This window comes from Gymnoscopelus braueri (assembly GCF_963280865.1).
Source record: "Gymnoscopelus braueri genome assembly, chromosome: 4".
Taxonomy (NCBI): Eukaryota; Metazoa; Chordata; class Actinopteri; order Myctophiformes; family Myctophidae; genus Gymnoscopelus; species Gymnoscopelus braueri.
This window is the reverse complement of record NC_137605.1, coordinates 21089166-21104165: the sequence shown is the minus strand read 5'-3', so window position 1 is coordinate 21104165 and position 15000 is coordinate 21089166. Positions and strand designations below refer to the sequence as shown.

The 15000-nt window shown below is 43.0% G+C and overlaps 1 protein-coding gene across 1 annotated transcript in view; it reads left to right on the top strand.

Annotated features, from left to right (window-relative positions):
- Positions 1-15000, top strand: part of itga8 (integrin, alpha 8) — a gene marked incomplete at its 5' end in the record, with an annotated part of 91389 nt that overhangs the window by 53693 nt on the left and 22696 nt on the right. The window contains 6 exons of the mRNA XM_080425814.1: positions 1626-1681; positions 2903-3060; positions 4917-5048; positions 7174-7241; positions 9956-10103; positions 14201-14293. Of these exons, the coding sequence (XP_080281940.1) occupies positions 1626-1681; positions 2903-3060; positions 4917-5048; positions 7174-7241; positions 9956-10103; positions 14201-14293 (655 nt within the window). The remainder of the gene's footprint in view (positions 1-1625; positions 1682-2902; positions 3061-4916; positions 5049-7173; positions 7242-9955; positions 10104-14200; positions 14294-15000) is intronic.

Here is a 15000-nt window from a genome sequence, read left to right as displayed (position 1 = left end):
ACATGTACAATACAGTGCATGTGCATTTACATGCATTTACTGTACATTTCAAGGCTGACTCTCTTATCTAGAGCAACTTAGAACCAGTCCAACCCTAGAATATGTTCTTGGTTAGACCAATATTACGAGTAAACTACTGTTTCTATTCATCGTTTATATTATCAGTGGAACATTAAGGGGTGGAGATTAAGATTAGGGTTAATTAGATAGAGTTAAAGGGGGAATTCCACTGCAAAGCAACATTAAAACGATTTATCAGATGGAGGCATGATGTGGCTGCTGCCCAATGCCATGTTTGCACTGAATAGAAGAAGTACAGTAGCAGCAGCAGGAGGAGTTCATTTGGTAGGGGTATAATCATAGTGACACATAGCTTCACCCTCTCTCAGTTTTGAAGAGCTGCCGTTTCATGCTCTAGACCCGTGGTTCTCAACCAGTGGTCCTTGAGGGGGTTCCAGGTGGTCCCCTGCTAAATGATGGAGAGTTGGTAACCAAATGGACCCTTATAGATCTTTAACTCTTGAGAGCGTAAAATGAGTTTTACGCTCTCAAGAGTTCAATAATTGATAAACATCTGCATTGCTTAATTCAATAATTGTTATTTTGATCAACGTTTGCCTGTAATCTCTCCTATTGTTACCAACATCAATACAGCATGGAATTGTGGACAAAATCGTATCCAACTACAACAAAATATTCTAAGTTTCAGGTCTGAGAGGCTAATAAAATGGTGGTCCGTGGCTCAAGTGCCGAATAAATACTGGACCTTGATATGAAAAGGGTTGAAAACCACTGCTCTAGACTAGAGTTGGCTGTGAGACAGATAACATGCCATGATGCGACGCATTGTGAGCTTGTCGCTCCATCGACGCCATCGCATTAGAACGTTTAAAATAGGGCATAACCCTTTAAACCCATGCATCCGTATTCTGGGATAACCTTCGCAGAAAATAGCTGATCGGCAAACTCACAACGTGTCGCAATGCGATACGTTGTGAGCTTGTCGATCGGCTATTTTTAGCTAAGCTCTTTAATGTAGAGCGAAAACAGAAAAGACACTAGTATGGAGCCCTGAGGGACTCCGCTCAACAACGTATGGGGTTTAAGTGGTTGAGTGGTTAAGACTAATAGGGGGAAGTGAGGTTATTCTTGTTAGCTCTGCTCCTAATGAGAATGGAAGCTCTAAGCCAGTGTTAGAACCATGTCCTGCTAATGTACTGACAGAGCAATTAGTTCAGTTTAACAAGGGCTAGTGGTGGCGGGCAGGGCAGACAAAGTGTCTTTTTTCCTTCACTTCACTAAACACTGTGGGTAAGAAGAGAAATAGAAGACAAAAGTCCCCCGGGTTGATTCCCCACTGCAGCCATGTGTGCTGCTTCTTACTTTAGGTATGTTGTATGTGTTATGGATGTTCTTATCTTTGACAACAGACTTTTAACTTATGTCGGACATAACAGTTTATTGCATAATGCTGCTGTATTATTATTTGTATGATGATGATGATGCTATTTGAAGTGGGTGCTCTAAATGAAATGTTGTTGTATTCTGGATACAATGACAATAAACAGCTTATCTTATCCTATACAGTTGTAAGCAAACGTCTTCTGACTGTTTCTCTCTTTCAGTCTGAAGGTGGAGGTGTGTGCTGCTGTGAGCGGAGTGGGAATCCCTGACTCTGTAGGTAAGTACACTGGAGAGGAGAGGAGAGGAGAGGAGAGGAGAGGAGAGGAGAGGAGAGGAGAGGGGAAAAAGGAGAGGAAGCAGGAAGGGGATGAAAGGAGGGAGACCATGAGGTTTGAGTCTGAGGTTTTCATAGTGCCTGTATTTAACCATTGAAACCACATCACTGCCGCATCAGGGCAAAAAAAAGCATTCCTAAAATAGAGAGAAAAGGAAATGAGAGCAGAGGAAACAGGGCACAGAGGAGAGGAAGGAGATGGGTGTAGAGGAGGGGAGAAGGGAGGAAACAGGGACGAGAGGAAAGGAAATAAGAGGAGAGGTTTGAGGGGTTCAAAGTCCCTTTATTAAACCATTGCAAGGAGACACCAGATCACTGTCACATCAGCAAAACAAGTTAATGGGTTCTAAATGGAGAGAAAAGCAAATGAGACATAGCAGAGAGGAGAGGAAAAACAAGGGAGATGAGAGGAAAGGAGTGGATAGGGGGGAGAGGTGAAAAGAGGAGCAGAGTGGAGAAAGGTCTTGTTAGCTGTCGGATCCAGGGCTGTCATATATCTCATCAGGCCTCCTGAGAGAGAGAGAGAGAGAGAGAGAGAGAGAGAGAGAGAGAGAGAGAGAGAGAGAGAGAGAGACATAGATGAGTTTGAGGCTTGGGAGAGAGGCAGTAGAGGTGTAACATACAGTACATTGTTTCCACTCCCTGATTGTTCTCTGCAGAATAAAATGAAGATGAATAATATCCAGACATCCTCCTACACATTAATGTGTAGGATGTGTGCACTTAAATCTGTAGGTGTGTGTGTGTGTGTGTGTGTGTGTGTGTGTGTGTGTGTGTGTGTGTGTGTGTGTGTGTGTGTGTGTGTGTGTGTGTGTGTGTGTGTGTGTGTGTGTGTGTGTGTGTGTGTGTGTGTGTGTGTGTGTGTGTGTGTGTGATTGAGTTAAGAGACATACTTGGACCCACGCACGCACGCACGCACACACACACACACACACACACACACACACACACACACACACACACACACACACACACACACACACACACACACACACACACACACACACACACACACACACACACATATAACACAGAGTAATAGGACCATAAGGATAGTGAGTTAAGGAGCGTCTGTCTTACTGACGTCTGCTATCCTTCCTCTGGTTCTCTCTCTCCCTCTCTCCTCTCCCTCCTTATCTCTCCATCCTTCCCTCCTCTGCAAAGACCTGAGGGCAGAGCTGCATTTGGATTGGTTGAAAGGCAACAGGGGCGGGGTTAAGAGGATCCTCTTCCTGGACACGCAGCAGCCTCAGCGCATCGGGGTCCTCAGGCTGGGACACGGCCGTCCACGTTACTGCCTGAGCTACACCGTATACCTGAGGGTACATACACACACGCACGCACGCACGCACGCACGCACGCACGCACGCACGCACACACACACACACGCACAGTCGCACACGCACACGCACACGCACACACACACATACACATACACATACACATACACATACACATACACACACACACACACACACACACACACACATACACACATACAGTACTGTATACACGCACGCGTGCATGCACATTCAGATTCACATGCACATGAGTAGTACCTGCAGCAGAAAAAGACTGAGAACAGACATACAGTTCTGTCAAATGGGAAACTGTATCTAACCCTAGCCAAAGATTGACGATCTACAAGTTCTGGCTCAGATTTATTCCAAACCTGGCTGTCTCCTTTCCATGGATCGACACTTCGCATTTACCAAAACATGGCTCTGTGCTCCATAGTGTATGGATATGATTTGGAATGTCATTTTAAAGAGAAGATAATAATGTTAAACGGAATGTGATGCTGTTTTATTGCCACACCAAGCACAGGCACAGACTTTAAAAGGGAGCCATTGTTTCAATAGAGGAGACATTATTAAATCAATCGTCTTTATGTTTCACCTCTGGCATCTGGCTAAAACCCATACTTTTCCCAAGAGGTTATGTTTTTCTTTTACACTAAAGCCAGTCGCCCACTTTGGCATTTATTTCACTGATTTCCGTGCTGTGATGTAACCCCCCCTATAAAAGATGATGGACAGAGGCTTGTTTACTTCAATAATGGTCTTTTATTAAACTCTCTCAATAACAGTTCAACATATCATATAAATCTCTTCCGATCTGCAATACAAGCCACAGGTCCAACTCTCTGTCTCAACCAAAACAACATGCAGGCACTTAACATTACTGTAATCCTGCAACAATCATGCATGGTAAATCTTTACCCGAGTGCCTGTCATAACCATCTGAGCAGCCATCAGCTGGGTAAAGCTGAAACTGATTGTCCCCCACGGAACTCACAAAGGTCTCCCTTTCCATTTCCCTTTACCGTATATGACACCCACACACCCTCCTACTCCCACCGCCCCCTGAAAAGTGTCCATAATTGCCAAAAAATATGATTGTTAAATCCTCCATGGTTCTCATTAATTCGTTCGGCTACTGTACAGTAAGTCATGTTTTATTGTCATCCTTTTGTCACTAATTATCAACTGGACTACTTCCATGGATTTGAAATACAGCATTGTGTGCACATTGATATTTAGTAGCTGTGAACAAAAGTGTGCACATCTGTTCCGTTTGTTTTCACTATCAGTGTTTACAGACAATTGATGTATCCCCACATGACATGTCTCTTATCCAATAATCAGAATGGCGTGTACTGTATGGCTAGGTGGTCTGTTATTCTTTGGTGCTGCAGTATAAAATGGAATAAAATGGTATACGATAAGATAAGACAGCATAATACATACCATAGATTTGACCTGGTATATGTATACATTCTAGCTAGTTATCAGCTTTTGCCTCGCTTATGATTTGTGAACGATTATTAAAAATAAAAACCTGAAAATACCAGATCTATAAGCTCACAAGGCTTCACTATGCAACGCTTTGTGAGCTTGTAGATTGACTATATTTGCATGCCACAATTGTACAACAAAGTCAGGGCTTCAGTGGTCAATCAGACTAATCCATTTATATCAATTATAAAAGATCCATTAGAATTGTTTTGTGTCGATTCGTTGATATATAAAGTACAACCTGCTTCTTGATCATTCTATTAAACTACCTGAGCAAGAATACGTCGGTTATTGGTTGTAAATGTTGGTTTTGATATATTTTTCGGTTAATTGCTAATTTCATGGTATATCTCAATGAGATGTTTCTCTTCTCTCACCAGGAAGAGGATGAATTCAGGGACAAGTTAACTCCCATCTCATTGGCTCTCAACTACAGCTTGGCTCCTCCCACTGAGTCTATGGACCTCCCACCTGTGCTTAACCACTACAGCAGTACCTTCCTCCAGGAACAGGTGTGTTTGTGTGTGTGTGTGCGTGTGTGTGTGTGTGTGTGTGTGTGCGTGTGTGTGTGTGTGTGTGTGTGTGTGTGTGTGTGTGTGTGTGTGTGTGTGTGTGTGTGTGTGTGTGTGTGTGTGTGTGTGTGTGTGTGTGTGTGTGTGTGTGTGTGTGTGTGTGTGTCAGGGGCGCAGCCATGGGTGGGCCTGGGTGGGCCCACTCACATAGAAAGCTGGCCCACCCAATCGATTTTACACAAAAAAAGAATTTAGGAAATGTAATTTTTTTATTTAATTATTTTATAAATAAAAATAGATAAAAAATGACAAAAATAAGAATTAAATAACATAACCCTAACGTAACCCTAACCCTAAAACCGAAATAAAGTAAAAAAAAAACGCACAAAAACGCCCAGTGTGTGTGTGTGTGTGTGTGTGTGTGTGTGTGTGTGTGTGTGTGTGTGTGTGTGTGTGTGTGTCCGCGCGCGCGCACGCAAGCACAATGGTATGCAATAATAGCGTGCTGGTGATCCCCTTCAAACATGGTTATAGAGGTGTAACTGTTCAAAATGAAATGACAACATATGAACAAAGCAGTTCACACTAAATTACAATATACAACAATTAAATCAAAGTAATACGTATAGACTAACATCCAAGCATTCATTGTTAGAGTTTATCCACCCGAAGACAGGCAGTGTGCCCCAAGGTTGGATGATATCATGTAGTTAGTTTATAATTAGAATATGAATCCACGTAATTCAATGTTAGTTTAACATTAGCCCTCATCACTATAATCAATAGCTGTCACACGTCTGTACTTCCATGGCTTCTCGTTACTGGACCCCGACTCTGCCAAGTCGGGTGGACGTTCTGTCAAAAGCTGCTGTGTGGCTTAAGTAGAACTTGAACAACGTCCAAGATTCCATGTTCCGCTGTGGAAAGCCGCCCTGGCGAACGAAAAGGTATTCTCTCTGGGATTTCCCAACAGCGCAGGGAGGGAGTTGATTGAAAACAGCATGTGCGGGCGTCCGGGTGGCGCTGGGGTTAATTTCCTGCCCACCACCACCGTTGAGAATGGGGTTCGATTCCTCCACGGTGCCTCCGGCTTGGATGCTCCAATGACCACAGTTGGCCGCGTTCGTGGGTGGGAAGCCAGCATGGGAAGCACGCGATCTCTTTCGCTGCGCCAACTACTCCTGGCCGGGGTGCGTGTTCAGCAGGGAGCGGAACTGTGTGGGAGGGATAGTGTGTTCCTCCGCATGTGCTAAGCCCTCCCGGTGAACCTTCTCACCGACAGGTGAAAAGAAGCGGCTGGCGACGTCACATGTATCGGAGGAGACACCTGGTTGTGTACACCCTCCCTGAGAACAAACAGTAGGGGTTGGCAGTGACAGGACCTGCACACATTGTGGGGGAATTGTCAATGACTAAATTGGGGAGTAAGAAAGAAAGAAAGAATGAAAGAAAGTGAAAAAAAAGAGTGGAAGCAAGTAGGTCAGTAAACAGCATGTGCTGCTGGCTGCCAGCCTTGCCAGTACACAGCCATTCTGTGAACCGTCAAAGATCACTGTTTTCCACTATTTTGATTCCTTTGTGCCCGCATAATCACCAGTGTCTCCTCAGTGGAGAATTCTGCCACACTATCTGCAGCAGCCATTATTACGGTAGAGTTTAGTTCATGTTTGACATGGTGAGTTGCTTAATCCAGTGGTTTCCAAACGGTGTGCCATGAGACTAGTCCAGGTGTGCCCTGGGATTTTGTGACAACCACACATTATTGCTATACCGTATATACAACTCTACAAAATGTTACTATATCAGTACATTATGTGCACTTATTTCCCAATACAGAGACAAATTATATGCCCTATTAAAAAGGATATTCTAACCACTTTTCCAACCTCTGCACCACTATAGGTGTGCTTTGAGATTTTGACTTGTCCTTTGGTGAGCCCCAAAATGTGAAAACCACTGCCTTAATCTAATCCCACTGAGCTCCACGGCCAAAGTTCTAGACTTCAGAGGGGTCCTTTTATCAGCCCTCTTACCCAGGGCAAATACAGGCTGGGTATGTGATATAAGCAGCACTGATCTGATCTGATACTGTGTTACAATAAGGTGTGATTGTGTGTCTTCTCAGGCCTACATCCTGTTGGACTGTGGAGAGGACAACAACTGTATACCTGACCTACAGCTCTCTGCTAGCATGTGAGACACAACACACTAATGCTCTCTCTCTCTCTCTCTCTCTCTCTCTCTCTCTCTCTCTCTCTCTCTCTCTCTCTCTCTCTCTCTCTCTCTCTCTCTCTCCCTCTCTCTCTCTCTCTCTCACTCTCTCTCTCTCTCTCTCACACACACACACACACACACACACACACACACACACACACACACACACACACACACACACACACACACACACACACACACACACACACACACACACACACACACACACACACACACACACACATGCTCTCTCTCACACACATGCATGCACACAAATGCTCCAACACACCATAACAACTTAACCCTATATCTACTTGATTGTTTGACGAATAGTGAAAATAGCCGATCTACAAGCTCATGTGAGTTTGTACATCGGCTATTTAAGCAACTTTTTGAAATACTTTGAACGTTTTTGACTTTTTTTGTACAATTTCGCCTACATAATGACCTGCCCAAAATAGGGACGCAAAGTAGAGAGTGTTTTAAAACACAGCTTAATTAAATGATGCTTAATTGGCGTGACTGTCATGAAATTGACTGTCAAACAATATCACCACAGTGGTTTACATTACATTACAATATATATGATTATCAAATCAAAACAAAACACACACACTTAAAAACACACACACCCCTAAAGAACAAGAGAACGTCTGTTTATCCTCACACTAGGAGCAAAGTTTATTCTCAAGATGCTTACATTAGAGACCTGTGTGTGTGTGTGTGTGTGTGTGTGTGTGTGTGTGTGTGTGTGTGTGTGTGTGTGTGTGTGTGTGTGTGTGTGTGTGTGTGTGTGTGTGTGTGTGTGTGTGTGTGTGTGTGTGTGTGTTGTGTGTGTTATAGCCTCTAGTGTTTCCAGCTGCATGATGTCTCCATGGTAGCACTACACAAACACCCTGTCACCTTCTGCTGACTGACACACACACACGCGCGAGCACGCACACGCACACGCACACACATGTCGTCTGTGTAGGTTAGTGTTGGGGTCAGGGGTATTGCATTCCATTGGGTGGAAGCTTGGACAGGAACCAGGAAACATGTCAAACTGAACACACATGTTCACACACACACACACACACACACACACACACACACACACACACACACACACACACACACATTGATTGATTGATTGAATATTTTATTAGGCAAAAAATGTAAAACAGCACAGTTACATTTAAAATACTTTGTCTAACAGGTCCGTTCATAAAAGTCCTTGCGGACTTGTTTCCAATGAGGGCCTTGGTATTTAATTCATAGGCATATATAGTGGCACCACAGTTCAAATATCATTACAAAATAAACAGCCAAAAACAATATATAACACTATGTACAACCAAAAAAATAAAAAAGAGGGGGAAAAAAATATGTACAAGAACAGGGGGGGGGGGGGTCTGCTGTCTAACGGGAAAATGGTACTACCTCCACCTTTGGCCTCCTGAAAGGTGATTTTTTAAGGCTCTTTTAAATGAGCCCAGCGAACTGCATTTTTTGAGGGATGGAGTTAGACTATTCCAATCCTGGGTGGCAGTGCTGTAGAAGGAGAATTTGCCCATGTTTGATTTATGGGTGGGTGGTACCAAATTGTTGTTAACGCTCCCTCTGGTATTGTGACTGTGGGTGTCGCTAACCTTTTGGAGGTATTTACTCAGATATGCGGGAATTGGGGGCATATCGGGCAAATTTGCATTTACAATTTTGAAGGCCAGTCCCATTTTTAGTTGTTTAACCCTGTCTTCCACCCTGAGCCAGCCTAGGCTGGCAAAATGGGTGGGAGAAAGGTGGGTCATGGGCCCCAATCCGAGGAGTAGCCGAATCAGTTTGTTTTGGGAGGTTTGAAGCTTAGTCTTCAGTGACACTGAGGTGTTGGAGTACCAGGAGGTGCAAGCATAGTCAAAAAGTGGTTGAATCAGGGCCCCAGAGAGGGTCCTGAGGGCCTGAGGGTTGACAAAAGAGGAAACTCTGCCCATAAATTTGGTTCTCTGGTTTACTCTTTTGACCACCTTTGTAGCCATGCTATCACCTGTCAGGTATTTGTCAAGTACACAACCCAAATAGGTAATCTCTTCTTTGCTAGAGATAATTGTGTCATCGACTTTGACCTTGAAATCATTTACATCCATCTGTCTGAGGGAATGTTTGGTCCCAAAGAGAATGGATTCAGTTTTCCCAAGGTGTAGTGACAGTTTGTTATCGGTAAGCCAAGTACGGATTTTTGAGACACACACACACACACACACACACACACACACACACACACACACACACACAAACATATATGTATATGTATATACATACAGTACATACCATTGCCACTAGAAAGCATGCGACTCCAGAAAAATGATTATTTATTTTTTGTATTGTTTTGATCAGAGAATCTGAGATGAAATGACGACTGTGATAAAGTGTCCTCGAATTACAAGAAATACAATTTAAGCTCCATTCAGCTGGAAGAGTGATTTATTGATAAATAAAATTATGTGTGAAATAGTGAAGGAGAGATAAATATTTATCCTGTCTGCTGTCATAGCTTCACCAATGATCACTTCTTCAGAGACTTTCTGACTGAATCATTACTCTCTCTCTCTCTCTCTCTCTCTCTCTCTCTCTCTCTCTCTCTCTCTCTCTCTCTCTCTCTCTCTCTCTCTCTCTCTCTCTCTCTGTCTGTGTGTCTCTGTCTGTGTGTCTCTCAGGGACCGTTCAGAGTTGGTGATAGGTGATGATAACTTGTTGATGTTGACCATCAGTGTGGTGAACAGAGGCGAGGGGGCGTACGAGACAGAGCTACACACTCTGCTGCCCCCAGAGGCCGACTATATAGGTGTGGAACGCAGGGTGGAGGTGAGTGCACATATTATAACACACACACACACACACACATGGATACACAGACCACCACACACACACACACACACACACACACACACACACACACACACACACACACACACACACACACACACACACGCACACACACTCTTGAGCAGGCATACAGGCTAACATATCGTTGCTGTCGGGCAGAAACCTTGTATCTCCATATTTCATCTTTAAAATTTTTTCACAAATCAACGCCTTATTTTATACTTCATGGTATGACAATGTCACATGAAAGTAGCAGAGATATCAGATCTACAATCTGAGAACGCATGTGACACGTGAGCTTGTAGAGCTGCTATTTTCGCCCAAAATAGTGACGACAACAGGTTGAAAGTGGTTAAGTCTGTCTTTGGGTTTTTATAAATATTTAACTAATCAAAAGTATTACCAAGAGCTTTTGACTAAATAATAACATGCATTGGATCCATTGGAACACAGTTTCTTTTCCCCATATTTCCTGAAAAGTAACGGTTAGGACGCACAAGGTTTCTGCCCGACAGCAACAATATGTATATCCGCTTATTATGCACGCATAAACACACACACACACACACGCACACACACACACACACACACACACACACACACACACACACACACACACACACACACACACACACACACACACACACACACACACACACACACACACACACACACACCCACCCACGTAGGACACTGCCACGCACACGTTCATCCACACACACACCTACACACACACACAAACATCCTATTCACATATGTTTGAGATCAGTGCTCATTGTTTGATGTGCGGTGCCAATAGGGTGGATGCTGAAAATAGAGATGGCTTTAAAACAGATGTGTGCTCATCACTGAAGCACCTTCCACATGTCCTTATGAACACACCACTAACTATAGCACATTACTGCATCAGTCCATATGAACACATGTCTAACTACAGTAGTTAGCCACTTCTTCAACCCTAGCGTACCTATTGTGCAGCTAACATTTACCGAAAACGCAAGCAGCAAACGGAAAGGTCTTTAGAGGCAAAACAAAACAAAAAACAAAACAAAATTCTGCTTGTGGTGATGAAGACTGTATAGGGAGATAAATACTGAGGCACTTCGTCTTCAGGTGAAAAATGAATTGATTTATTCTTGAGCAAGGCAACAGAGATGACCAACACGTTTTGACGAGGTCTTTAGCTTTGATTTGAAAGAGTTAAAAAGTAGAGGTAAAAGTTACATTACATCTGTCCAAATGAACACAGAAGAAGTAATATAGTTGCATTACTTCTTCTGTCAATATGAATATATGGTTGTCTATTAGTTATGCAAGGCAAGGCAAGGCAGGTTGCAAAAGAACCCGACCGCTCATAATACGCCATGGGTGAAGAAGTCACGGCACTTGCGTGTAAAAATGCATTCCATCAAACTTTGGGCTGCAGTTTGCATCCCAGTGCAGAGGAAGAAGCCTTAGAATGTGTACTGTGACCTCTCCTTCTTTAAATAGATATTCCTTGGTTTCTTTTGTCTGTAAGAGATTCCCAAACCAATTGTCCCTAACCCATTAAGACCTGAGGTTCTACAAATGCCTTCTAAATCAGTAGTTCTCAACTTTTTTTGTGTCAAGAACCCCCAAATTGATATTTATGGCCGCGGACCCCTATCTGAAAATGTTTGGTGCCAGGGACCCCCAGAAGAGAAGATTTGTGTTAAAAAAAATCTAGATGATTAAAATAATTAAACACTATACACTAAGCACTATAATCAAACACTTTCAAGATTTTTCAAAAATGTTCAAAAATAGTAGATGTACAAGCTGAGCTGCTATTTTTGAGAACCACTGTTCGAAATCCTAAGAGTGAAAAACTTATGTTGCTATATATGTAGCTAAAATCTAAAATAACACATGTGCTTTCCCGGTTTTAATGGGTTAAAACCCCACCCCCAATTGCTGTGATTGAGTTGTGGGCGTGGGACGCCGTCGGCTGTTCGGTGCGGCGCTCTCGCTCACGCCTCACGAGCCTCATACTGTACATACAGTAGGACACTGATTGTGAACCGAGATGAGAGTTCCTCAAAATAACTGGGTTAGAACACAACCTACACTAAACTGTACGTATTAAAAGATTTTAAACCTATGAAATTCAAAGGCATGTTGTGGTTGAGTTTATTTGATCTATCCTGCGGATAGCACGCAATGTTAACAGGTGTGCTCTGTCTACATGAACACATCATTAACTTATATAGATACATTACTACATCTGGCCCTGCAGCTGCGTTGTGCGGGGGTTGTGCAAGGTCACCAGTTCGGATCCCCGGACCAGCTGGGAATATCCGCGTGGGAATTGGGGAAATTGAGCGACAAATAACCTCCCCTCTCACAAAAACTACCGTCATTGTGCCCTCGATCAAGACAATTAAATGGAGGTTGAGAGCCACTTAAACCTCTCTCTACAGAACTACGTACATTAGCAACTAGAGAGAGAGAGAGCAGTGGTCTTATAGAGGAGCAGGCTACAGGTGACTGTAGGGTTGCTGGTTTTAATCCCCAGACTCGCTGGGGAAATTTAGGTAGAGAGGAATAATGACAAAATATATTTTATTGGTATCACACTGTCCGACAAAAAAAGTTTTCAAAGACTAGTACTTAAGTCCTACATACTTCATCATACAACAAATAGTGAAATCAGTAGATCTGCTATATTTGATCATGATAGATCATGTGAATAAAAAAAATGTAACTTTTTAAAACTTCTTTCAAATTCTCACATATATGACATGCCCAAAATAGGGATGAAAGTGGCCAAAACCAAAACAAAGAAATGTACAGAAAGAAGAAATGGCGAGACAGCAACACGTGTAAGACAGTAGTAAACAAATGCACCGTACTTCAACTCCAAGGCTGAACGTGTTGAAGTGAGGAAGTGAGTCATTTGAGACTGTATTTAGTGTACTGTTCCAGTACATCCTGCCATGCTGCCATGCGGCGGCTGTGTCGTGTGTTTGTTTGTGTGATTAAGACAGACGCTATCAGGACTCACGCTTTGCTGGCAGCGGCCCAGCCAGCTCTATTATGATTTACAAGCTACATTAGTGACCAGGGAAATGGATGGGGTCAAAGAGATAGGCAGAAGAGAGAGAGAGAGGATGTGTGTGTGTGTGTGTGTGTGTGTGTGTGTGTGTGTGTGTGTGTGTGTGTGTGTGTGTGTGTGTGTGTGTGTGTGTGTGTGTGTGTGTGTGTGTGTGTGTGTGTGTGTGTGTGTGTGTGTGTGTGTGTGTGTGCGCGCGACACACACATAATGCACGTGCGTGTGTGCTAATGACTGTGTAATGGGGCTATTTGATTGATGAGGCTGTCTCTGTCAAAGCATTCATCACCCTCTTCCTCTCCTCCACCCTCCTTCTTCTCCTCTCTTCCTCTTGCCCTCTGCCCCCCCCCCCTCCTCCTCCTTGGGATGGCATTTCTCCCCCTTCCCCTGCTTCTTCACTCTAACCTCTCCTCTGTTCTTTCTCTGCTGTCCATTTTCCTTTTCTTTCTCTTATCTGTGTCATCCTAATCACTCTCTCTTCTGTTCTCCTCTCCTCTCCTCTCCTCTCTAACGTTACCATATTTAAATAGAAATAACAAAGTTACAAGACCTTTCAAGATATGAAAACTAAACTAAACCTGCAAACCTGCTTTAAAAACTAATTAAATCTGAAACTGAAAACGGTGAGGCTAAACACCTGTTGTGCATTGAGGTAATTAATGCACACAGGATAACTCAGTCATCCCCACACACATTCAGGGAGAGCATCTGTTCGGACAGGACCTAACATCTGCTTTCCCCTGCAAGAGTTTCCTCTGTACTTATACAGTATATTTCCATCCAGTACCACAGCATGGCTAAGCATTGTATGTGAGTCTGTGTAGCCGCAAGGAAATAAAGTGTGTTTTTTTTTTACCCGAAACCTTGGCTCTTGGCTGTCGTCTGTCCTGCGGCCTATTACAAAAACAAAAAGTCAAAATGCGGTAAAAATACAATAAACTAAATGTGAAACTGTAATAACCTCTCCTCTTGCAATAACCTCTCCTCTCCTCTTCTCTTCCAGTCTCTGTCCAAGTTGAACTGCGAGTACAGGATGGTGAATGAGACCAGACTGGTGGTGTGTGACTTAGGGAACCCAATGGTGGCTGGGACAGAGGTAAGACACACACACACACACACACACACACACACACACACACACACACACACACACACACACACACACACACACACACACACACACACACACACACACACACACACACACACACACACACACACACACACACACACACACACACACACACACACGTGAGATGGACGCACATGCAATACATGCAAACACAGAGACATACACAAACTTGCAGGCATTCACACTGTTTCAGATCATCTTTGAACCCTTTCCTATCGACTACATCTATTCCCTAACAGTGTTGGAATAGTTACTACAACAGAGTAATATGTTACTTATTACATATTACTTGTTTAAAAAGTAATGTAGTTACTTTACTTATTACTCCCTGCCAAAAGTAACTAGTTACTTATTACTTAGTTAGTTACTTTTTTTCTCTCGCCCCCAGTAATTGCATCCTTTCTCCCCAAAAGTCTGACTTTGCATTTTCAACATTAGCAGTTGTTTTTTTTCTCTTTTCTGCAGCCTACATTGTAAAATCCTCATTGTTGATTTAACTCTGAAAAGTGTTCTGTACACATGACGGGTCCATTTGGTTCTATTTGTACACTCATTTCAATTATATTAACACTAAGACTTTTACTGTGTATGAATTCATAACTTACAGACTAAATGAACAACTTCTGTTGTTTATTAAAAAAATGTATTCTAATAAAATACAAAAATAAAAA